The sequence below is a fragment of the Rhinoderma darwinii genome, chromosome 1 (genome assembly GCF_050947455.1).
Source record: "Rhinoderma darwinii isolate aRhiDar2 chromosome 1, aRhiDar2.hap1, whole genome shotgun sequence".
Taxonomy (NCBI): Eukaryota; Metazoa; Chordata; class Amphibia; order Anura; family Rhinodermatidae; genus Rhinoderma; species Rhinoderma darwinii.
Genome location: NC_134687.1, coordinates 170,207,045 through 170,233,853, shown reverse-complemented (window position 1 = coordinate 170,233,853; position 26,809 = coordinate 170,207,045). Strand labels below are relative to the sequence as shown.

Sequence of the window (26,809 nt, the reverse complement as noted above, 5' to 3'; positions counted from 1 at the left end):
CCTTGTAACAAATACTCCACTCTACTCTGCTATGGCCTCAACTAGCTACCCTTGTCACATCACTCTGCACTTTATATCTGTGAAAGCTCAAATAATGGCTGGGTGACGAGTTCATGCAGTTTTATTTAAATATTACTATGGCCTATAGTTAAGATTATCATTATTATTACAAGGTGCTCATGGATGCGCTACATCTGCGAGAGCAGGGACGGCTCTTTGAAGGGTTCTTCTATCTGGTTTAGGAGGGTCCTAAGTGGGCCATTCCCCCTCAATTGCATCCATATATCCTAAAAGGGCATATGTTCATCTGGGACAACCCCTTTAATCCATTATTGCCGGCATATAGTGTTTCTACGTCGGCCGTTAGGGGTAGTTCTTCTGAAGCGCCGCCTTTACACGTCGGTGTTTCAGAAGGTTTCCTGCATCGAGCGGGGTGCACCTGTAGCCCAGGCTGTTGCTATCAGCCTCGGGCTTCAGGGCATCGATCGAAGATCAATAGCAGTGGTCTCCGATCATGTTTAACCCCTCAGATGCAGCGCTCAATAGCGACCGCCGCATCTGAGTGGCATGGCCTAACAGGTGCGTGTCAATTTTACACTGACAGGCATAATACACTGCAATACAGAAGTATGTCAGTGTATTATAAAAGCGATCAAAAGATTGAACAGTAAAGTCCCCTAGTGAGACAAAAAAAAAAAGTAAAAAAACGTTAATAAAGTTTGTAAGAAATAAATTCCCTAGTAAAAAAAAATTTAAAACCCACTTTTTCCCCTTACAAAATATTATGTTGAAAAGTTACGGATATTTGGTATCGCCGTGTCCATAACGACCCCAACTATAAAACAATTGCATTGTTTAACCCACACGGTGAACGCCGTAAAAAATTTAGAATGTAGACAATGCCAGAATTGCTGTTTTCCATTCATCCTGCCTTCAAAAAAATCTGATAAAAAGTGATCAAAAAGTCACATGTACTCCAAAAAAGTAGCAATAAAAACTACAAGTCGTCCCGCAAAAACAAGCTCTCATACAGCTATGTCAGCAGAAATATATGGTCACACAAAAAACAAATAATTTAGAAAAAAAGTGTTTTTATTGTGTAAAGTAGTAGTAAAACATAAAAAATCTATATAAATTTGGTATCGCCGCAATCGTAACGACCCGCTGAATAAAGTTATTATGTTATTTATACCACACAGTTAAAGGCGTAAATTTAAGATACAAAAAAGTGGTGAAATTTAATTATTTTTTTTCCTATTACCCCACCAAAAAACTTAAACTGTAGCTAAACGTTTGACAAACTACTGATATGTCATAGTGACATGTCAGAAGTTTGGATTGGTGGGGGGCCGAGCACTGAGACCCCCACCAATCGCTAGAGTAAAGCAGCTAAAGCGCTCATGTGAGCGCTCAGCCGCTTCGTGTCTGTTCGGCTTTTTCCGGAAATAAATGTATCGGTGTACGGACTCAATAGAAAGTCTATGAGCCCGTACTCCGATACATCGGCTTTCCGGAAAAAGCCGAACAGACACGAAGCAGCTGAGCGCTCACACGAGGGCTTCAGCTGCTTCGTTCTAGCGATTGCTGGGGGTCTCAGTGCTCGGACCCCCACCAATCCAAACTTCTGACATTTCACTATGGCATGTCAGAAGTTTGTCAAACGTTAAGCTACACTTTAATAAAAGTTAATCAATAAATTATAAGGACCCAAAAATTGGGCTATTAAAAAATACAACTTGTTCGGCCCAAAAAAAGTCCTTATACAGCTATGTAGACGGAAAACAAAAAAAGTTATAGCACTTTGAATACGTCAATAGACAAAACTTAAAAGGGGTAATGACCAGAAACAGCATAGTGTTTTTTATTTTTGCATATATAGCATTGCAACTGTTATAACTTTACATCTGTTTGGCTAGTAAAGTGACTTTTGAGATATACGTAGATACGTATATGTAGATAGAACTTAATGTACTAATATTTAAATCAAAGTCCTTATATTTTTTCATTTTAGGCTTTCAGTGAGTATAACATTTCCAACCTATTTGTGTGCTTCCTTTTTTAATCTTGTGAAGCTACCCTAAAACACAATTTAAATTCACGTTTGTTATTGTTTTAACTTTATTGTGATGTATAACATTTTTACTTTTAGAATTTCTAATTTCATTTTTGCAAACTTTTATGTTTTCTCAAAATGTTCCCCCAAAAGGTCGGAGAAAACCTTTGGTGGACATAATCATTAGACTACACTATAGATTTCCTTTTCTGGGCAGCCCCATGTACCTGAGAAATCAACTCTGACATTGTTCCAGTTGTCAAAAATAGAGCTGTTCTGGGTGTCATTAAACCCAACAACTGTGACACAGGGCCAGAATCCCGGCAATCATGTGATCTGTCATGTGATTATTGGGACCTGTAGACAAAACAGCTTTCCGCATCCTCTACTATATACACAACGCTCATAAGCGCTGTGTACAATGCGAAAGAGAAAATACAAACTATCTGCAGACGTTACTCTTGGTTGGATTTCCCCAGTGCAGCATGGCAACAGTGCTAACCACTAATAGCTCTCATAATGATAAATTCCTCTCCTTTCCATCAGTTATAGTACAGGTGGTATTTTAGGACATTTATGTTAGCTTGTAGTAAACAAATTATTATAATATTATTGTATTTTGTTCATAATAGCGTTTAGACAGTCATGACAGATATGATGGATCCTGATAGATCTTATTGGCAAGAATAACCCTGCAGAATACACTATTCTCGCTATCAAAAAGGGATAAAAAAACCACTAGAATGGAGATTGGCACAAGAGTTTTATATAAGTGGATGAAGTAATATTGTAATTTTAGTAGTCCTTGAAGATAAACTTCAGCTATTTTACAATTAGTTTTTGTGTTCCAAGATGTTGACATTTTCATGAACAAGCAATTATCTCTATAAAACTTATTGTAGCTCACTCTTGGGCAACACATTGGCAACCTGGTGTAACATCTGCATGGAGTTTGTATGTTCTTCCGGTGTTAGGCCCCATGCACACGACCGTAAAAAATCTCCGTAATTGCGGACCCTACCACGGTCAGCAATTACGGACCCGTTTGGTTCTATTGGGCGCGGACACCTTTCCGTATCGATATGGATAGGTGTCCGTGCCATAGAACCGTGTTGGGAATTATGGAGCATGTCCTACTTTCCGTATTTTACGGTCCGTACTCCCATACTCTGAAATTGATCTGGGTTCCACTCTCACACTTCAAAAACATATTGATAGGTTACCTGGCTTCTACTATGTATATGAATGTCTGTGATAAGAAATCCCTGTTTAATATTTAGTGTATAGCATGCATTTTTTTTACAACAAACTGTTTGCACCATATGTACACAGGTCCTGGATCCAATAACCCTCAGATGCCTCCTAGCCCAAATATGCTTGGCGGTTTTCCTCCCCAGACACATCATATGGCACCTGGCCTCCACACACCTCCAGCAGCGACTAGCAATTTTAATGGCTTAAATTCTGAGCCTCTCTTACCTCATGCCAATATGCAAGATGGAATGAATGCCCCTCCTTTTCAATCGCAGATGCCAGGCCAGCCCCCAAATTTTGGATATCCTCCCCAAAATCGTAAGTAACATCAATTTTAAATTTGAATGGGGTAAATACAATTTTATTTTTGCAGAATGCAGAATTATCAGCAAAATAATAAACTATGCAGTGCATTGGAGAACACATGTATACATCCTAAACTTCACACACTGACTGACTGTTTATTTAATAAATTAATGTCATTTATTTATTTAAAGTGTACCTCCAGTTATACGTATAAATTAATTCTGCGCAGTACAGATAATGAAGCGCAGACTGCTCAGTATTTATGCTGCACACTGCTTCTAAAAAGGATCCTAGGAGACCAACGATTTGTCTCATCCCCTATATTATAAGGCGCCGTCCATGCTGCAATATCTGGAGATTGAAACAGAATTATAGTATATAAGGAAAACACTGTCAGTGATGAGTCCTGCGCAGTTTTATTTTTTGCACATATCTGAAGGTAAACTTCAATATTTAATTGAATTGAAAAATTCAGTTTGTTTTCCCAAAAATTAACAGTATATATATATATATATATATATATATATATAGTGGATACATGTGGCTTGTTAGATACAACAGCTTGCACAATATTTAGTGCAGTATAAGATATGGAATAAACTCCCCCCTATGCTAAGTTATACGTTGTTTAGTTCAGTGACCATATAAAAGCCCAAGATCACAGATTAAAGGGGTTTTCCATCAAATAAAAATTAATAGCCTATCCTCAGGATAGGCCATCAATAGCTGGTTCTGATGGGTCAAGGTCCGACTCCCGGGACCCCCGCCGATCACCTATTTTGAAGGGGCCGCAGCGCTCGTACTGCTTCCCCTTCATTTCTTCTTGCTCACTGTGAATCGTAGACACGCATTTAGTGGCCATTCACAGGTATTGCAGCCTTTTCTCCCATTCACCTAGGCCCAGGCATCATCATTGTCGGAGTGGTGAGGCCCCAGTAAATAAAGATTGAGAAGCCCTGGTCTAGATAACCACTAAGCACATTGGGAGGGGGGGGGGGGAATTGGTGTAAGTAATTACGCAAATCTATGACTGTTTATTGCAGGTGTAGATTTCAATTGCTGGCACACGGACACATTTTTTTAAGAAGCCATAATGGGCACACCAGGTCCAGACGCCTGCCAGCTGGAGCGGGGAGGGATAAGTAAATAAAGGGGCCTTAGTTCATTTTTTTTATGTCTAATCTAGGGGTCTGGTTTAAGGTTGGATTTAGGGGTCTGAGGTCTGATTTAGGGGTATGGTCTGTTGTCTGGTATGAGCTCTGATTTAGGGGTCCGATCTGGGGTATGAATTTTTAGGATTTGGTATAGGGTCTTAATTAATTTTTGGGTCTGGTGTGGGGTCTGATTTAGGGGTGTTGTTTGGGTTCTAATTTAGGGCTCTGGTCTAGGGTTTAAATTAATTTTTGGGGAGTCTGATTAATTTAGGATTATGGTCTGGCATTTAAATTAATTCAGGGGTCTTGTCTGGGATCAGAATAAATTTTAGGGTCTTGTCTGGGATCTGATTAATTTAGATCTCCGGTCTGGGGTTTGAATTAATTTTGAGATCTGGCCTAGGTGTCTGATTTAGGGGTCTGGGGTCTGAATTCATTTTGTGGTCTGGTCTGGGGTCTGATTCATTTAGGATTCTGGTCTGCCATTCTGAATTCATTTAGGGGTCTGGTGTCTGAATATTCTTAGGGGTCTGGTCTGGGGGCTGATTAATTTAGAGGTCTGGCCTCTGGGTCTAATTTAGGGGTCTGACTTGTGCCTGATCTGAGGTCTGATTTAAGGGTCTGGTCTAGGGGCTGATTTAGGGGTCTGGTCCTGGGGTCTAAACACATTTCTGGGTCTAGTGATTGATTTAGGGGTCTGGTCTGGTTTCTAAATTTAAGGGTCTAGTCTAGGGTCTGAATTCATTTCGATGTCTGATCTGGGAACTGATTAATTTAGGGGTCTGGTCTGGGATCTGAAAATATTTGGGGGTCTGGTGCAGGATCTGATTAATTTAGGGGTCTGGTCTGGGATCTGCATATATTTGGTGGTCTGGTCCCAGATCTGATTAATTTAGGGGTCTGGTCTGGGATCTGAATACATTTAAGGGTCTGATCTGAGGTCTGACTTAATTTAGGGGTCTGGTCTGGGGTCTGAATATATTTGGGGGTCTGATCTAGAGTCTGAAATCATTTAGCTGACTGCTTAGGGGTTTGAATTAATTTTGCGGTCTGGTCTAGGGGTTGGAATGTATTTTGGGGTCTGGTCTGGGGTTTAACGTCTCCATGCTCCCATCCTGCATTGTCTATCTATGTGGCTGATTGTGTGGTACCATTTTCCCCTGTATGCTCTCTTCATATATATCAGGTCATGCTCTAAGTTTTGTTTTTTTTACTAGTTGTGTTTTTTTACATGGATGTGGTAAAATCTTGGGGGGACATTCAAAAGTTTGGTATGGAGCTCAACACAATCTAGTTACTCCCCTGATAATTGCTGAATTATTAATAATGAAAATAATGTGTATGATCTTAGGAATTACAGAGATTAATTGGATATTTGATTGTTCATATTATAGAAAACAGCTATGGTGCTCAGTTACCGGGACCACCAATGCCTTATCCTGGTGCATTTCCTGGAAACCAACAGCAAATGTCTGGTCCACCCCAAAAGAAACTTGACCCTGATTCTATACCAAGCCCAGTAAGTTATTGTGTTTTTATTGCTGTATAGATATTAGTAGTGATGAGTCTACAGTTTATGTCCTGTTATTTATTCAAAACCGTTTAGTCCCTGTTAACACAGAGTTTTTTTGCAGGCAAAAAAATCTGCCTCAAAATTCCTTCAAGAATTTTGAGGCAGATTTTGACCTGCATACAATTTCTTGCCGCGATTTTTGCAGCGTTTTTTGGCCACGGCCATTGAGTGCCGCATGCAAAAAAATCTGCGAAAAATGCTTTCTCTGCCTCCCATTAATTTGAATGGGAGGTTAGAGGCGGAACTGTGGCAAGAAAGAGCATGCCGCTTTTTTTTTTTACCGCGAGGGGCTAAAAACCGCAGCGCAAAAACATGTCTCCGATTTAAATCAATGGGAGGCGTTTTCGGGCGTTTTTTGCCACTGATTCCGACACGGTTTCCACGTCAAAATCAGCAATGTTTTTGTTGCATTGTCAGTACATTAAATGTTATTATATTTGTCTAGTTGTTTCCTCCAAGGCTGTGCCCTCTATTGAAATGAATAGAAACCATAAGGGAGGTTTGCATTGCAATCCCCAGAGTTACGCTGTTTCCATAACTTCCGACCATGTATTCAGTAAGTGCCCGGAAGGCAGCGTGAGTATAAAAAGCTAGAACAGCGTTTAGGGGGCCCCTTTCTAGAGATAGGTGTGGGTCCCAGAGGTAGGACACACATCTATCTGACATTTGTGACATATCCTGTGGATATGTCATAAATGTCTCTGATGGGAAAACCCCTTTAATCCTCCTAGAAATTTCTGAATAAATTAACAACTGGGTGTTACCATTTACCTTGTCAAAGGGGTGTGTCTCTACACACTCACTCTGTCAGCATTGATTGGACAGTGTCAGTCTATGTAGGGACACACCCCCAACTGGTAACACCCAGCTGTCAATGCATTCATATATTTCTAGGAGCAATAATAGAGGGACGGCACAAGGTACAGTTCAAAGAAAAAATGCTCTGGAATTGTTATTTCATGGGGAATAGAATTATAAACTAAAACAGACATGTCAGGAGAGCTGACAGGTCCTCTTCAACAATACATATCCACCTTTTTCCCCGCGCATGTGTTACTGCTTAATTATTAATGCTACCAAGATTTTTTAACTTTGTTTTTTTTTTTAACAGATACAAGTGATTGATAATGATAAGGTCAGCAGAGCTGGACAAGTTTATACCACTAATGTCAGAGGACAAGTTCCTCCACTTGTCACCACAGATTGTGCTACACAGGACCAAGGTAATCATATGAGGAGCAATAAAAGGAATACACAATATCATTTAACAAAAACATTCCTCTAACTCTGAAATATTGAGATATTTTCATTTTGCTGAAAAGAGGTATGAAAAACGTTACAAGCTGAGTTTATACAAGAGTGTTAACATCTCTAGTACTGGGTCATGTTTCTCTGTGCTTGCCCAGAACAGGCCCCTATTAAAGTATAGTATGTCTAAATATTAGAAGTAAATCAACAATTTGGGAATTGAAATTTTGCTCCAGACAGATTTGATGATCTGTCTGCAAGGAGCTACTCAATTGACAAAGTTGCAAGCATATACTGCATGCTGAATGCTTTCTTAACATTTCATTGGATTGGGGGAATATATTTGGATATGCATTCGTCATATTAAAATGTCTTAAATGTTGCAGGGAATGCCAGCCCACGTTACATTAGATGTACAGCATATTGTTTCCCTACCTCCTCCGACATGGCTAAGCAGTCTCAAATTCCACTTGCCGCTGTCATCAAGCCTCTGGCTGTGATTCCCTCAAATGAGGTAAGAGAATTTTTTTGCCAGATATGTTCAAATCATTGATTAAAGTTGGATTTGTGTGACCTCATCATGCAGTAATGCGAAATGTTATCGACGTTGTAGGAGTAATAGAAAACATTTTTGCTACAGGATGTGAAAGACTGGGCTTAGATCAAGCTTAGTGAAATGAAGCATAAATAATAGTATTTGTTATACGAAGCTTTGAAAACGTGCAGTAACCTGCTGAACCCAACAAAGTTATTGCTTCTAAATCTTTATGTTTTGGACAAAAGTTATTTTGCTTACAACGTGAAAAAGACATATCTCATGATAATTTACTTACACACAAATATCTAGTAGGCTCTTTTCACACTCCCGACGTTTACTTACGATGAAAAGCTGTGACATATCCCACTGTTTAGGAATACAGTGGGATACGTCACCTATAGTCTCCCACTGTGAAAAAACTTATATCATTTGGTATACATTTTTCTTACAATGGGAGGCCCCAAAATCCCATGATTGAAACAGAAGTTCCTGCATCCAATTAAAGCCACTGTTTCGAAAGCAATCAATGAGATAGCGCTGCTGCAGACAGGGCGAGATGTGGATAAGGCAAGGAGATTTCCCTGCAAACACCCTATGTAGCTTTTGTTTTGTGTATTGCAATAAACAATTGGGGTTGGAAGAGGAGTGAGAGGCCGATAATCAGCAAGAGGAGCATTACTGTGACCGCGTCTATGTGTGACTTCTCATAGTAATTACACATCATAGCCTGATCACAAGTGGAAAGGCTGCAAATGTGTGCAGAAGCGGCAATGGTTTTGAAGACATACCAAGAGGACCTCCCTGACAGGCAACACTTTGCAGAGAGAGGTTAGTGATAGCTGCATCCCCAATGCCCCCTTAAGAAACCAGTGATGAAATGTCAGCTCTCAACACCCCTCCCTGTGATGAGCAGAATACAAAAGGGGGGAGGGCATAGGAATGCTACCACCAGAGGTACATACTATAGTAAACCTGCCTGAGTATCTTAACAGCATGGACAGTTAACCATTAGCATTCTACACAGCACAATGAGCAGGCATTAGGGGCAGAAGCCTGCAGTGAAATGGTTACATGAAGTTCTGCTTTCTAAGACAATACAACATGTAACCATGTCACTTCTGGCTTTACTCCTAAGGGTATGTTCACACGGCTTATTTTCGGACGTTTTTCAGGCCATAAACGGTCGAAAAACGGCCGAAAAATCGGAAGCAGAAAGCCTCCAAACATCTGCCCATTAATTTCAATGGGAAATACGGCGTTCTCTTTTTTTACGCGACCGTTTTGAAAAATGGGCGCATAAAAAAGGCCCGCGAAAAAGAAGTGCATGTCACTTCTTGAGCCGCTTTTGGAGCTGTTTTTCATTGACTCTATAGAAAAACGGCTCCAAAAACAGCCATAAAAAACGCTGCGAAAAACGCGAGTTGCTAAAAAACGTCTGAAAATCAGGAGCGGTTTCCCTTGAAAACAGCTCCGTATTTTCAGACATTTTTGCTAAGCGTGTGAACATAGCCTAATTCCTGTTCTTCTGCTCACTTTGCTGTATAGTCTTGTGTAGGATGCTAAGTGTTAACTGTCTATGCTAAGGAGATGGTATCAGTGTAGGCAGCCAGGTGAAGGGAGAAAGAATTCTACTCTGGACTCCTAACTGCAGAGAGAGAGAGAGAGGGGCACAAAATAGCAGAGGATTGCGCAGGAGCACAGAAGAGGGTCACCCCCACAGTCACCCTAGGTTGTTTGCAATTTCTCAGGTCAGGCTGAATGGGCAGTCATGGAAACTTGTTAAACACATTTGTAGGTGGCTACTGCTTCAGGCCGGGGAAGCTCCAATGAGGTAACTGTCCATATTTTTGGGCAGTTCAGTCATTGGAGCTTCCCCAGGGAAGTATAAGTCTGACAGAGACGGGTGACGGATGCCAATTTTAAAAAAACACAAATATTTTCAACATATAGTTTTTTTTATTTAACTACTACGCAACGCTGTTCCACGCCATTTTTATTAGGTATACTGATGTATACCAGTCCGACAGAGGCCAAAGGACACTCTTTTGGCCTTTGTCTGGTTAATGTCAGGAGCTTTCCTGGTGTACACGCTAAACAGACATCACAAATGTGATGTAAACAAGGTCTTCGCATTAACCCCTTAATGACCGGGCCATTTTGCACGTTAATGACCAAGGATTATTTTTTGTTTTTCCACGGTCGCATTCCCAGAGTCGTAACTCTTTTTTTATTCCGTCGACATAGCCGTATAAGGGCTTGTTTTTTCCGGGACGAGTTGTATTTTGTAATTGTACCATTTTTAGATGCTTATAACATATTGATTAACTTTTATTAACTTTATTTTAGGAGAGAATTGAAAATAAGCAGCTATTCCAGCATTAATTTTCACGTTATAAATTTACGCCGTTTACTATGCAGCGTAAATAACATGTTAACTTTATTCTATGGGTCGGCACGATTACAGGGATACCAAATGTGTAAAGGTTTTATATGTTTTTCCTCCGTCTGCACAATAAAAACCCTTTTAGAAAAAAATTACTTGTTTTTGCATCGCCGCGTTCCAAGAGGCGTAATTTTTTTATTTTTCCGTCGATGTGGCCGTACGTGGGATTGATTTTTGCGGGACAATGTGTAGTTTTCATTAGTACTATTTTGGGGTACATAGGACTTATAGATGAACTTTTATTTTATTTTTTATGGGGGGAATGGGAGAAAAGAGAGAATTTTGCCGTTGTTTTTTGCGTTTTCTTTGGACGCCGTTCATCCGGCGGTTTAATTAATGTGTTGATTTTATTGGTCAAGTTGTTACGATCGCGGGGATACCATATATGTGTATGTGTGATTTGTTTTGACCGTTTTATTAAATAAAACCACTTTTTGGGGCAAAAAAGTAGTTTTATTTGACTTTGACTGTAATTTTTTTTATTTTTTTTTTCACAAACTTTATTTAACTGTTTTACTTTTTTTTTTTTAGTCCCACCAGGGGACTTCACTATGCGATGTGCCGATCGCATATATAATGCTTTGGTATACTTCGTATACCAAAGCATTATTGCCTGTCAGTGTAAAACTGACAGGCAACCTGTTAGGTCATGCCTCTGGCATCGCCTAACAGGCAGATGCTGAAGACAGACCTGGGGGTCTTTGTTAGACCCCCGGCTGTCATGGAAACCCGACGGCGACCCGCGATTTGTTTGCGGGGGCGCCGATCGGGAGACAGAGGGAGTTCCCCCCTCTGTCAAACACATTAAATGCCGCTGTCACTGTTGACAGCGGCATTTAATGGGTTAAACTGCCGGAATCGGCGCGCGCTTCGATTCCGGCAGTTGCAGCAGGAGCCAGGCTGTGTATAACAGCCGAGCTCCTGCCGCTGATCGCGTGGGTAAACTGTCAGTACCCGCGCGATCACAGGACGGATATATCCGTCCTCCTGCGCGAACTAGCAGCTGCTGAGGACGGATATATCCGTCCTTCGGCGTTAAGGGGTTAAATGCTTGCAGTTGCAGTTAACCCCTTCCCGCTTTGGCCACTTTTGACCTTCCTTACAGAGCCTCATTTTTTAAATCTGACATGTTTCACTTTATATAGTAATAATTTCTGAATACTTTTACCTATCCAAGCGATTCTGAGAATGTTTTCTATTGACACATTGGACTTTATGTTACAGTTAAAATTTGCTCGGTACATTTAGTATTTAACCCTTTCATGCCAACAATCTTTAGATTCACGTCCTATCCGCGTATACCCCATGCAGCGAGGACGTGAATCTGCGGACCCCGGCTTCTGCCTGCATAGCACTGGGGAGAGCGCTCTGACACCGGCGGTGTCCGTGTCCCCGGCTCCCCAGCAACCTGCTCTCTGGCAGCCAAACCGATTAGTTCGACTACAGAGAATATGATCACCATTGATCATTGATCACTGCTTCCCGACCGCCCACTGTAAATTCACGTCGGTGCTTGCTGGGCTCTGTGCAGTGCCGACATAAATTCACAGTGGGTGTTAACCCCTTTGTAACCGCCAATACGCCTTTTCACGGCGGCCACTAATGGGCTTTATTCTGATGCATACGCCTTTTCACGGCGCTGCATCAGAATAAATAAACAGAGCAGGGAGCCGTTAAATCTCCCTGCTCTCAGCTACCAGAGCTAGCTGGGGGCATCCCTGCTCGGATTGGTGAGATCGATATAAGTATCGATCTCACCCGTTTAACCCCTCAAATGCGTCGCTCAATAGCGTGCACCGCATCTGAGTTGTTTTGGAGAGAGGGAGGGAGCTGCCTCTCTCTCAGACCGACACCCGGCGATAAGATCCTCGAGTGTCTGTGTCTTCTATGGCAGCTGGGGGCCTAATAAAGGCCCCCAGGTCTGCCTGTAGTGAATGCCTGCTAGGTCTTGCCAGAGGCATGGCCTAGCAGATGCATGTCCGTTTTAAACGGACAGGAAGTAATACACTGCAGTGTATTATAAAAGCGATCGGAGGATCGCATATTAAAGTCCCCTAGTAAGACTAGTAAAAAAGTAAAAAAAAAGTTTAATAAAGTTTGCCGCGTCTGTAACGACCCCAACTATAAAGCTATTACATTATTTAACCCGCACGGTAAACGCCGTAAAAAATAATATAAAAAACAATGGAAAAATTGCTGTTTTCTGTGAATCCTGCCTTAAAAAAAAGTGATCAAAAAGTCGTATCTACTCCAAAATGCTACCAATAAAAACTACAAGTCGTCCCGCAAAAAAAAAGCCCTCATACAACTACATCGTCAGAAAAATAAAAATGTTATTGCTCTTCAAATATGGAGACACAAAAAATAATAATTTTGAAACAAAAAAACACCTGTTTTTACTGTGTAAAAGTAGTAAAACATACAAAATCTATACAAATTTTATATTGTTGCAATCGTAACAACCCGCTGAATAAAGTTATTGTGTTATTTATACCACACGGTAAACGGTGTAGATTTAGGACGCAAAAAAAGTGTGGCGAAATGTCTGTTTTTTTTCTATTTCCCCCCAAAAAAAGTTAATGAAAGTTAATCAATAAATTATATGTACCCCAAAATGGTGCTATTAAAAAATACAACTTGTCCCGCAAAAAACGTGACCTTATACAGCTATGTCGACGCAAAAATAAAAAAGTTATAGCACTTGGAATGCGACGATGGAAAAACGTAAAAAATAGCTTGGTCATTAAGGTTTAAAATAGGCTGGTCATTATGGGGTTAAAAGCGCAATCCGGGTGTCTCAGAGTAATGCTGACAACCGGATCGCACTGTTAACCCCTTCCTCTGGTCCCGGAGACATGATCGGGACCTGATTGGTTTAGGTCCCGATCATGTGATCGCAGGGAAAGATTGTTGTAGCAACAAACTGGAAAGTTTGTTGCTACAACAAAATTTCCCAGGGACCGATTGCGGGTGCTGCCGTCAGTTGCATGGGAAAACTGGAGGCCATACAACACCTGCCGATCTGCTGACAACCACAAAGATGCAGCGATCACTTTAGATCTCTGCATCTAAGGGGTTAATGGCAGGGATCGGAGCTAGCTCCGATTCCTGCCATTACAAGTGGATGTCCTCTGTAACATACAGCTGACCTCCACCGCTGATGACGCTGGCTCATTTCCTGAGCCGGCGCCATCTTGCAGACGGCTATGGAAGCTTTTTAGGCCCCGCCTCCAGGCGGGGGCTGGAAGTTTTCCGTATTAGGAAGACCGGGAGGCCGCTATTAGACCTCCAGTTTCCATTTCAGCCACTGACACCCTGGCGATTTTATTACTGGGGTGCCGATGAGCTTAAATGCAGTGATCGCTTTTGACCGCTGCATTTAAGGCGTTAATGGCGGGGATCCAGGGTGTCAGTTGTAAGATACAGCTGACATCCGGGGATGATGGCACCGACTCAGCTTCTGGGCCGGTGCCATCCATTTGTTGTAAGTATATGACATTTCGCGGAAGCACTGGCTTTTTATGACGTATACTTACGACAAATGTCGGGAAGGGGTTAAAGTGTAACTGTTGTTTCAGGCGACTTTTCAGAATAAGCTGTCGGTTGTGTACATGAGGAACAACACTATATCTGACCATTATATGACTTGTATCCTGTATTTATCAGCAATTTTGCCATATTTAATTGCCAGTTTTCCCTGAACTCCGCTCCAGAGAGGGCAGAGACTAGCTGCTATGATGGCTCTCATACACAGCACACAAACAGAAGGGGAGATCCTGCTTCCCTATCTCTCTCTCTCACAAACATACACAGAATCAGCAGCAGCATGGGGTACATTATACAGGAGTAAGGAACAGAGTTTCTGTGAATCATTCACTACTGGGGTGAGATAAAACACTTATTAGAAACAGTAGCAGCGTCTTTGTATGTCTATGACTCCCTCTATCACACTCCAGCTATTCCCTCCTCTCCCTTGCCTCTCCATGGGCAGTATCTGTAACCTGATCCTTCAGTGAGCAGACAATCTGTCTTCGTCTCTGCCTCACTAAAGAAAATTTGTAACCAGCGAATAGAGTGAGTGATCAGTAAAAGGAAGGGGGGGGGGGGTTGTGTGGTGGAATCTGATAAGTGTATAAAGAGGCATTTTTCTGTAATAAGATTTATTTCTACATTTTTTATGATCACTTCTACTATTGATATATGCTGAAAAAAATTATAGTTACTCTTTTACACGGCAATTATTGTTATGATATGTTTGTTTCAGAACGACTTTAATGACAATTGCCCAGTTTAAATGCACAAAGATCAACGATAAAAGAAAAAAGCTATCATTTATGATGATAGTGCATAGAATATTATATAAGTAAACGTTCCATAAAGGGGACCTTTTCGATATGAGAATTGGCATAACTAACAAAAGCTGTGCCTGTAAAGGACACAGCTTTTGTGTCGACGCCCGTGGGTAATCAGTCTGCACCTGCTCCTATGTCTGTGAGACTGACTCCATCTTCCACCACTCAGGATGGCAGGCTTAGGAGTGGGATAGCCTATCACAGCCTGGCCGGACGGAGCTAGCTCCCGCCCACTGTCTATTTATACCTGCCTTTCCTGTTCCTCCTTTGCCTGTGATTCTGCTCTGCTTGTTTCCTGGCTCTGCTGCTGCTGCTTGAACTACTGATCCTCTGCTTGTTATTGACCTTGGCTTTCTGACCACTCTCCTGCTCAGCGTTTTGTACCTCGTGCGCTCGTTCACTACTCTCGTTGCTCACGGTGTCTCTGTGGGCACCTGCCCCGTTTCCCTAGCTTCTGTGTACCCTTGTCTGTTTGTCTGTCGTGCACTTACTGAGCGTATGGACCGTCACCCAGTTGTACCCCGTCGCCTAGGACGGGTCGTTGCAAGTAGGCAGAGACTGAGTGGCGGGTAGATTAGGGCTCACCTGTCTGTCTCCCTCCCCGGCATTACAGTGCCCCATAGCAAACTTTCATATGCACCCTCCTTTTCGAGCAAGAACATTAACCAGCTCCGTATAAAAGTTAAGACTTTCATTGCATTCATTTACCAGACCTCAGACCAGACAAAATAAATAAATAAAGGTAGAGACCAGACCAGTGCCAGAAGATCAGGGGCACAAGTGCAAAGGCATATCTCCCGTCCCCCCCCCATTTTTTTTTTCTATTGAAGACAGTCTAGCTATAAGACCACTTTTAGAACACATGATAGCCTTAGCTACACTTTTTCAGCTGTACACTGTCCCTGGATATTACTTAATAATGAAAATCAGCATTGTAGTGCCTGGAACGTGTATCCGTAAATGCATCAGCCCTGCCCACAAATAATTTTCCCCATCATAAACACTAATGCACTATATGTCCGATCGTTTTCCTCTCAATAATACAGTTATTACTCTGCAGTTAAGGGCTGAATAATACCTCCACACCATGACCACATGTAACTACCATAAGGATCAATACAACCAATAATATCACCATACAGTGGTGACGTTCTAGTTCTACACTGGCGCTTTGCAGAGTATTTGTCACGGTTGTGGGGTATGTGGACCCACTGGGCTGCTCCGCCTTAACGGAGAAGCAGCTGATCAAACAACAGTCAATTATAGTCTATAGGATGAGATTACCTGGTAGAAGACTTGTTCCGGACTGTGATAAACTTGGCTTGTGACGGTCTATTGGGAGCAGGCTTGTGCTCGATAACAGGACTTGTCTTGGATACAGCACATGGATACAGACACTTGACTTGGCACGGACACAGAACACTGATGATGCAGTCGTCTCAGATACTTGACTTGAGTCAGGCACAAATACTGGATACAGGATATGACATACAGGATACGGAATACAGCTCAGGAACCATTTGCAGTACAAACATGGGTAGACACAACATTGCTCAGGAAAAGAATGAATGGGCAGCGGTCCTTTTGTAGTTCCTCGTATGCTGGGATAGGATGGAGGAGAATTTCCCTTTAAGGCCGGGAACGAGTGAGCAGCAGTAGCCAAGAATAGTAATGCGTGCCAGCGTCTCAGAGGGGGGAGATGCTGACTAGAGTTCACTGGTCTGCGGTCGCAGCCGCTGGAGAATAAGTTATGCCAGCTGTCCACGACCGTGGCCATTACAGTATTATACTGTGAATACAGTTCAATAAATACAGTACAATTAAATCCTGTGATTCGCAGGGGACGTCTTCTCTGATTGGACTCCGTTCACGTTCCCAATTTTCCCCGTCCGACCCAGAGCACCATTGCTAACTTCTCCCGACCACAACTCGTTTCTGCCCAGATGTCTTTAGCGCTTTACCATTCCAGCAAATTCCCTACCATGAACACAAACTTCTTGTCCTGCTCCCTTCTTCACCCCTTAACGACCGCTGTATAGGGTTATTATGGTGGCCGTTTAGGCTAGTTCTTCTGAAGCGCCGCCTTCACGGCAGCTCATTAGAAGATGTTTCACCCGATTCGGGCGCTTTGCTCTTGAAGCCGAGGCTGTTGCTAACAGGTTTGGGTTTCAGGGCAAAGATCAGAGACCAATAGCAGTGGTCTCTGGTCATGTTTAACCCCTCAGATGCGGCGGTCAATTGCAATGCATCTCTGTGGTTTTAGAGGGAGGGGGCTCCCTCTCTCACCCCATCGGCACCCCGCGATGCGATTGTGGGGTGCTGATGGTTTTTATGGCAGCCAGGGCCTAGCAAAGCCGGGGGCCTAACAGGACTGCCTCTAGTAACTGCCAGGAGTATGGCCAAACAGATACCTGTCAGTTTTACACTGGCAGGCAATAATACACTGCAATACTAGTATTGCAGTGTATTATAAAAGCGATCAAATGATCGCAGAGTAAAGTCCCCTAGTGGGACTAAAAAAAAGTTAACAAAAGTTTAATAAAGTTTATGATAAATAAATAAAAAACCCACTTTTTCTTCTTACAAAATGCTTTATTATGAAAAAAAAGTTACACATATTTGGTATCGCCACGTCTTAACGACCCCAACTATAAAACAATTACAGTATTTCACCTGCACGTTGTACGCCGTAAAAAAATAAAAATAAATAACAATGCCAGAATTTTCTGTTTTCTGTTCATCCTGCCTTCAAAAAAAATTTGATAAAAAGTGATCAAGAAGTCACATGAACCAATAAAAACTACAAGTCGTCCCGCAACAAAAAAGCCCTCATACCGCTATGTCAGCAGAAAAATAAAAAAGTTATGGCTCCTAAAATATGGTGACACAAAAACAATGAATTTTAAAAAAAAAAGTGTTTTTATTGTGTAAAAGTAATAAAACATAAAAAAACTATATAAGTATGGTATCACCACAATCGTAACGACCCGCTGAGTAAAGATATTATGTTATTTATACCACACGGTAAACGGCGTAAATTTAAGACGCAAAAAAAGTTAATAAGTTAATCAATAAATTATTTGTACCCCAAAATGGTGCTATTAAAAATACAATTTGTCCTGCAAAAAACAAGTCTATACAGCTATGTCGACGGAAAAAATAAAAAAACAATAGCTCTTTGAATGCGACAATGGAAAAACTTAAAAAATTGCTTGGTCATTAAGGTTTAAAATACCTTCAGTATTAAACCCTTCACGCACCAGGACGTGCCGGTACGGCAGGGCTTAACAGAAGCCTGTAAAAATGATTATACACTGCAATACATTAGTATTGCAGTGTATTGTACCAGCGATCTAACGATCTTGAACACTGGTTCAAGTAAACTAGGGAGACTATTAAACTGTAAAAAAAAAGTATTAGTATTGCAGTGTATTGGTTCAAGTCCCCTAGGGAGACTATTAAACTGTAAAAAAAAAAGTGAAATAAAGTTTTTAGGAGTGAAAAAAAAAATATTAAAAGTTCAAAAACAACAACCCATTTTACATCTAAAGTAATGTAAAAAGTAAACAAAATTAGTATCGCTGCGTCCGTAAAAGTCTGAACTATTACACTATACCATTATTTAACGCGCACTGTGAACGCCGTAAAAATAAAAAATGTATAGCTCTCGAGAAAAATTGTATAAAAAGTGATGAAAAAGTTGCATGTACCAATAAAAACAACAGCTCGTCCCGCAAAAAATAAACCCTTACACCGCTTAATCCACGGAAAAATAAAAATGTCATGGCTCTCAGAATGTGGTGAAACAAAACTATATTTTTTTTTAACAAAATGTTTTTTATTTTTTTAAGTAGTAAAATATATAAAAACCTATATACATTTGGTATCACCGTAATCGTATTGAGCCACAGAATAAAGTTGAGTAGTTGTTTTTACCGCACGGTGACAGCCGTAAAAAGGAAACCTAAAAAACTGTGGAGGAATCTGTTTTTTCCAATTTCAGCCCGCAAATATTTTTTTTCAGCTTCCCAGTTCATTATATGGTACTTTAAATGCTACAGCTAGAAACTACAACTCCTCCCGCAAAAAATAAGCCTAAACACCACTCTATTAATTGAAAAATAAAACAGTGATGGCTCTTGGAAGGCAGGGAGTGAAAAACGAAAATGAAAAATCAAAAAATGGCCATGTCCTTAAGGGGTTAAACTAGTGCTCTAACAATATTTCCACACAGATAGTGCCCCAAAATAACAATGATAAACAGAACAGATAGTGCCACAATCTGTAATTACAGTAATAGCAACCCTTTGTGCCCCTCAAGCTTTATTCGTGCCCTCTTTATATGGCTCACAGTAAGAGTGCCCCCTTAGTGCCCCTTCACAGTAATAATGTCCTTAAATCCCCCGACACATTAAGGATGCCTCTTTAGTGCCCCAACATAAAAAGGATGCCCTCTTAGTGCATCCCTGTCACGTTGGGTATATGGACCCACTGGGCCATACCGCCTTTACGGTATGGCAGCTGGCCAACAGGACACAGGTCACGGTCTATAGTTCGTATAGTTTACCTGTGGTAGCTCAGACATTAGCAAGACAGGCTTGGCTGGGACTAAGCAGCAGGCAGGCGCCAGGTGTGGAGCAGCAGGACAGGCGTGGTACACAGCACGACTTCAGCTCAACACGCCACTTGACCAGGATAGCACGGAATACAGTTTACAGGTAGTAGGAACGGGGAACACTGGGAACTGGAAAACACTTAGGAGACCATTTGCATAGACATACTAGGATAATGACAACAAGGCTCTGGCATTGGAGGGAGGGGCACAACCCTTGTTATAATCCAGAGTGCTCTGGGAGCAATCAGCTCAATCTCCCACCTGTGTGCGACCTGGCTCCTAGTCTGGACTGAGCTCGCGAGCGCACCCTGGTGGTCATTATGGAACAGGACGGCCGCATGTGCAGACATCTCTGGAGAGAAGGGCGTCGACCGGATGGAAGGAGTTCGTGGTCATCGACCACAGACGTTACAATCCCTTACCATAATAAAGCCCCCTTAGTTCCCCACAGTATGTCCCATTTTGGTGAGTTTTTGCACACCACGCAGCCATTGAAGTCAATGGGTGCGTGAAAATCACAGAAGAGCACATGGATGTCTTCGGTGTGCTGTCCACGAGTCACACATCAGTTGCTGTAGAAATGCAGAGAAAAAAAATAATAATTTTCCACCAACACCGACATTAAAAACCGATGGCACACGGAGCTGCAATGCAGGAAAAACGCTGCGTTTTTTTTGCAGATGCAAAACGGACATGTTTGTGTGAATCTGGCCTTAAAATAAGAAAAGTAATACTCCCCTAGCCCCATTCCCACGGTGAATAGAGTAGCTCGTTCTTCAGGCCTCTTCTAGCCTGTGCAGTCGGCAGCTCTGCGCAGGCAGGCGCAATGACGTTACTGCATTTTGCTGGCCTGCGCCAAGGACAGGGGTCACAGGGTGAATGGTAAAGCAGAAAGCCAACGGTTTCCTGCTTCACCATTGTATTCAATTGTATATGCGTCCTGTTTGAAAGGATGAAAATAGCTTTTATATCTACCGTAAAATATTTTTTGTTAATATTGCCCATAATACTGTATTTGTATCGGAATATAGTCCTAATATTCCTGAACATGTAATAGATTGCTTAATAGATAGATTGATTTTTCATTATTATTATTACTAATTCACTTGTAAAACAACACCCCACCCTTAGTAATAAATTCATCATAATGACAAATTTTTGTTGAACCATACAATGGAACTTGCAATGGAAGAGATATACACCGTGTTCCAAATTATTCTGCACATTGGATTTAAGTGTCATAAACATTTAATTATTCGTTTTTTAATTAAACTCATGGATGGCATTGTGTCTTAGGGCTCTTTGGATCATTGTAATCAATCTCAGACACCTGTGATAATTAGTTTGCCAGGTGTGCCCAATCAAAGGAAAACTACTTAAGAAGGACGTTCCACATTATTAAGCCGGCCACAGGTTTCAAGCAATATGAGAAAGAAAAAGGATATCTCTGCTGCCGAAAAGCGTGAAATAGTGTAATACCTTGGACAAGGTATGAAAACATTGGATATTTCAAGAAAACTTAAGCGTGATCATCGTACTGTGAAAAGATTTGTGGCTGATTCAGAGCACAGACGGGTTCGTTCAGATAAAGGCATAATCTGGAAGGTTTCTGCCAGACAAATTAATAGGATTAGGAGAGCAGCTGCTAAAATGCCATTGCAAAGCAGCAAGCAGGTATTTGAAGCCGCTGGTGCCTCTGGAGTCCCGCGAACCTCAAGGTGTAGGATCCTCCAGAGGTTTGCAAGTGTGCATAAAGCTATTATTCGGCCACCCCTAAACAATGCTCACAAGCAGAAACGGTTGCAGTGGGCTCAGAAATACATGAAGACTAATTTTCAAACCGTGTTGTTTACTGATGAGTGTCGTGCAACCCTGGATGGTCCAGATGGATGGAGTAGTGGATGGTTGGTGAATGTCCACCATGTCCCAGCAAGGCTGTGACGTCAGCAAGGAGGTGGTGGAGTCATGTTTTGGGCTGGAATCATGGGGAGAGTGCGCTTAGGCCCCTTTAGGGTCCCTGACGGTGTGAACATGACCTCTGCAAAGTACGTAGAGTTTATGACTGACCACTTTCTTCCGTGGTACAAAAAGAAGAACCGTGCCTTCCGTAGCAAAATTATCTTCATGCTTGACAATGCACCATCTCATGCTGCAAAGAATACCTCTGTGTCATTGGCTACTATGGGCATAAAAGGAGAGAAACTCATGGTGTGGCCCCCATGTTCCCCTGACCTCAACCCTATTGAGAACCTTGGAGCATCCTCAAGCAAAATATCTATGAGGGTGGGAGGCAGTTCATATCAAAACAGAAGCTCTGGGAGGCTATTCTGACATCCTGCAAAGATATTCAAGCAGAAACTGTCCAAATACTCACAAATTCACTGGATGCAAGAATTGTGAAGGTGATATCAAAGAAGGGGTCCTATGTTTAATGTAACTTGGCCTGTTAAGTTTTTTTTGATTGAAAGAGCTTCTGATTTCTGTAAATATGACCTCCTGATGCTGCAAATTCAACAAATTACCATTTTAGTTCTCTTTACAACCTTTAAAATGTTTTGATCTCTGTTGTGCATAATAATTTGAAACCGTGCATTTTTAGTTTTTTACTTCTAAAAAAAATCTGTTATCATTAGGAGATTTGTTCAATAAAATTTGCATTATACTCCAACGGTTGATGGCTTGAAGATTATACTGACTGTCATTTGCATTGACTATTGAGGAAAATTAGCGAAAAATAACATTTGCATAATAATTTGGAACGCGGTGTACTTGGTGCTTAAGCAACATGGGTCATACAATCCCGCTTACATATATTTGTAACTCCGCTGCTCAACATTGAATCTTACCATAAAAAATTGTTGAAATATGCCAATATGAAATGGTTTACAAACACATCTGTAATGCCGGGTTCCCACGGGTCAGATACACTACGTAAAACTACGCAGCGTATCCGACCTGGAACCCGCAGAACATTCCGTCCAAAAAACCGCAACACTTTGTGGTGCAGTTTTTCGGGTGGAATTTCCGCAGCCCATGTGACAGCTACAGCTTGTGATTGGCTGCAGCGGTCACATGGGATGAAATGTCATCCCAGAAGGCCGGAATGGAGGAAGAAGCAGGGAGTTCCGGGTACGTATAAACATTTTTTTCTTTGAATTTGCGATTTTTGCGGCAGAATTGCTGCAATTCCGCCTCAAAATTCGCAACACTTGTTTTTTTGTTGCGGGATTAGCATCTACCTTGGATTCAATGGGAAAACCTGCAACAGAAAAGCAATAAAAACGCAGTATAAATTAACATGCTGCAGATTTAAATTCCGCACCTCAGGTCAATTTATTAATATTTTTCCTGCGTTTTTTTTCTGCAGCGTGGGCATGAGATTTTTAAAATCTCATCCACTTTGCTGCTACTGTAAATCCTGGGAATTTCCGCACAGAATGTCGTTGCGGAAATTCCGCAGCGTTTATGCTACGTGGGAACTCGGCCTTAGACTCTGGGACTCCTTCAAACCACAGTCAGATCCATTATCTCCAAATGCAGACTTGAGCAGTGGTAAAGGAGCGTTTAGACTGCCAAAATTACCTCAAGGGAATAACAACAACTAAATAAATCACAAAACATCCTATAAGCACAGTTAAAGGCTAGGTTCACTCTTGAGTTTTTTATTTAAGTATGTATTTTTTTTTAAATAAACTGATCAAGACACATAAATTGACAGATCCTATTAATTTCTATTGGACTCATATTGATGCCAAACTGCATCTGTTTTCATCGGTCTTCATCCGTTCTGTTATGCTAATTTTTTTTACTTGATCCATCATGGTCAGTTTTTATCATTGAGGTCAATAGTTGTCAGATTGGCTTACATCAGTTTCCATGATTTTTTCAATTTAGTTATTGTCGTAAATTTTTCAAGCAGTTTAGGGCATACGGAAATCATTGATGGAGGTCTCTTACTAGAGGGTAACAAAGAGTCTCACTCTGGTGGACTCAGCCACGCCAACTATTACATCGTTTGCATTAATCTGAATAATACTATATTTCCCCTGCGTGTGGTTAAGTTCTCCAGATCCACAAACAGGAAAAAGTTACAGATCATTTACTGACCGCTCCCATTCTCAAGTGCCCAGATATCGGAGTAGTGTGGGTGTCTGTTGGGACCAGCATTTTCTTGCCTTAGCCATCTTTTTCAGTCTGATCACCTACACTGGGGATTGAAATTGGGACAAAGAAAACTGCACAAAATGCACAAATGTATTCTTTATACAAAACTAGTAGGAATTTTTAAGATGTCTGTCCATTATTGTAACAGATTACTGTGTCTTCTCCTGCTAGACTGTATCTCAACAGCATTTTCTACAAGTACATGGACATAGTGTTCACATTCAATAATATGAAGTTTCGACTCTGTAAATAACTATTATCCTGGATTTCATATTTGGGCACACACAGAGTCTTTAGTCTTCCTCTCCGGTCTTGGCTTTGTTAGTCAATCTTTCTGTCATTATTAGCTATTGCATGCCTCTAACTATCTAGCTTGATATGATTATGAGGCCACAAAGCAGATGACTGTTAATGTAGGTATAATACTATTGAGACTTGTAATGATTCCTTCCATTATTTCATCCTCAAAAGTATTACATGTCTACAATAACTTGGAGCTCTAGAAACTTAGAATGCTGGGAAGCCAGATCATGGGACTAGTACAGTTTAAAGAGGCTCTGTCACCACATTATAAGTGCCCTATCTTGTACATGATGTGATCGGCGCTGTAATGTAGATTAAGAGTGTTTTTTATTTAGAAAAACGATCATTTTTTACGTAATTATGACCTATATTAGCTTTATGGTAATGAGTTTCTCAATGGACAACTGGGCGTGTTTTACTATATGGCCAAGTGGGCGTTGTGACTAGAGATGAGCGAACTTATCAAAAGTTTGGTTAGGCTAGTTCGCCGAATTTCACGAAAAAGTTTGATTCGGACCGAACCTGTAATTTCCGTGCGCCGAGCATGGTACTGTCCAGGGTGCTGATAGAGTTAATGGGCTGCACTAACTCTTTCAGCAACCTTGACAGTACATGCTCGGCGCGCGGAAAATACAATTTTAATGTAGGAAAAATAAATAAATAATACTTACATTCCTCCTGTCCGGCCTCCAGCGATGACGTTTCATCCATGTCGCCGCTGCAGCCAATCACAGGCTGTAGTGGCGGTCACGCACGTCAGGATGACGTCAGAAGGCCGGCCTCCAAGGATGACGCTTCATCCCACGTGACCGCCTCTGCAGCCAATCACAGGCTGCAGCGCACTCTACACTACACTACACTACATTACATTACATGAGTTGTGGCGCAGATGACGTAATCATATCAGGCACACGTGATTACGTCATCTGCGCCCACCGCTCTGTTATTGTGAATGGGAGCAGTAAGAAGAAAAGTGACGGGACCGTTCAAATCTTCGTAGGAACGTCTTAGGTGAGTTTATTTATGTATGTATGTTTGCATGTATGTTTGCATGTATGTATGTATGTATGTATGTATGTATGTATGTATGTATGTTGTCATGTATGTATGTGTATATGTGCATGTATGTTTGCTTGTATGTATGTTTGCATGTATGTTGGCATGCATGTATGTTGTCATGTATGTATGTGTATATATGCATGTATGTTTGCATGTATGTATGTATGTTTGCATGTGTGTATGTTGGCATGTATGTATGTTGTCATGTATGTATATATGTGCATGTATGTTGGCATGTATGTATATATGTGCATGTTTGTATGTATATTTGCATGTATGTATGTATGTATGTTTGCATGTATGTATTTTTGTATGTATGTTTGCATGTATGTATGTTTGCATGTATGTATGTATGTTGGCATGTATGTATGTATGTTGGCATGTATGTATGTTGACATGTATGTATGTATATATGTGCATGTATGTATGTTTGCATGTTTTTATTTTTGCATGTATGTTTGCATGTATGTTTATATATATGTGCATGTATGTAATTATGTTGTGTTGTATCTGGCTGGTTATAAAAGTGGGGGGGACCCCACGTAATTTTTTTAAATTATTTATTAATTTTTAATTAAAAAAAAAAAAAGACATGGGGTTCCACCCAATTTATCATAACCAGCCACATACAACACAGTGTTATTAGCCTGGGAATGGACAAAACCAGTGGCCCTTCCCACCCATGTAATGCCAGACTGCTGCGGCCTTGTATATAGCTGGTTATTAAAAATGTGGGGGACCCATCTATTGTTAAATTTGTTAAATTAAAAAAAAAAACCGACGTGGGGGTCCCCCCCATTTTTATAACCAGCCCGATACAACACAGCAGCAGCAGCAGCAGCCTAGCATTACAAGGGTGGGAAGGTCCACTGTTTTTGGCCCTTCCCAGCCTCATAATACCAGCCTACGGCCGCCCCAGTACCCGACCATCACAACAGATATACACACACAGACACACACACACACACAGACAAACACACACACAGACAAACACACACATATATACACGAACTCACACATATACAAACAAAAACACACATATCCAAACACACACATATACACGAACACACACATATACACGAACACACACATATACACTAACACACATATACACAAACACATATACACAGTTATACACAAACACAACAAGATATACACAAACACACACACACACACACACACACACACACACACACACACACACACATAAAGAGACAAACACACACATACACACACATATACACACACATATACACGAACTAACACATATACACAAACACATATACAAACAAAAACACACATACCCAAACACACACACATACCCAAACACACACATATACACAAACACACACATATACACAAACACATGTACACAAACAGACCCATATATACACAAACACACACATATACACACAAACACACACCCATATACACACATATACACAAACACACATATACAAAAACACACACACAAACATCTACACACACACACACACACACACACACACACACACACACACACACACACACACACAGTTCACAGCAGCACAGAGTATTTCAGGAGATGAGCGTGCGGCTCTTGTGCGGGGTGGTGACTTGCCAATCATGTGAAGGTGTTATTGAGTACAGGAGTGGAGGACAGAGTATTTCAGGAGAGGAGCGTGCAGATTTTGTGCTGCTGTGAACTCTGCTCTTACCATTACGTAGCTCAGTTGTACCTCTCCTCCACTCCTGTCCTCAATAACAC

The 26,809-nt window shown here is 41.3% G+C and overlaps 1 protein-coding gene across 3 annotated transcripts in view; it reads left to right on the top strand.

Annotated features, from left to right (window-relative positions):
• SEC24D (SEC24 homolog D, COPII component) overlaps window positions 1–26,809 on the top strand; it is a 153,457-nt gene that overhangs the window by 30,394 nt on the left and 96,254 nt on the right. For all 3 annotated transcript variants that reach the window (XM_075860586.1, XM_075860587.1, XM_075860588.1), the window contains exons 5-8: window positions 3,386–3,625; window positions 6,162–6,286; window positions 7,452–7,563; window positions 7,975–8,102. In XM_075860586.1, coding sequence (XP_075716701.1) covers window positions 3,386–3,625; window positions 6,162–6,286; window positions 7,452–7,563; window positions 7,975–8,102 — 605 coding nt within the window. The remainder of the gene's footprint in view (window positions 1–3,385; window positions 3,626–6,161; window positions 6,287–7,451; window positions 7,564–7,974; window positions 8,103–26,809) is intronic.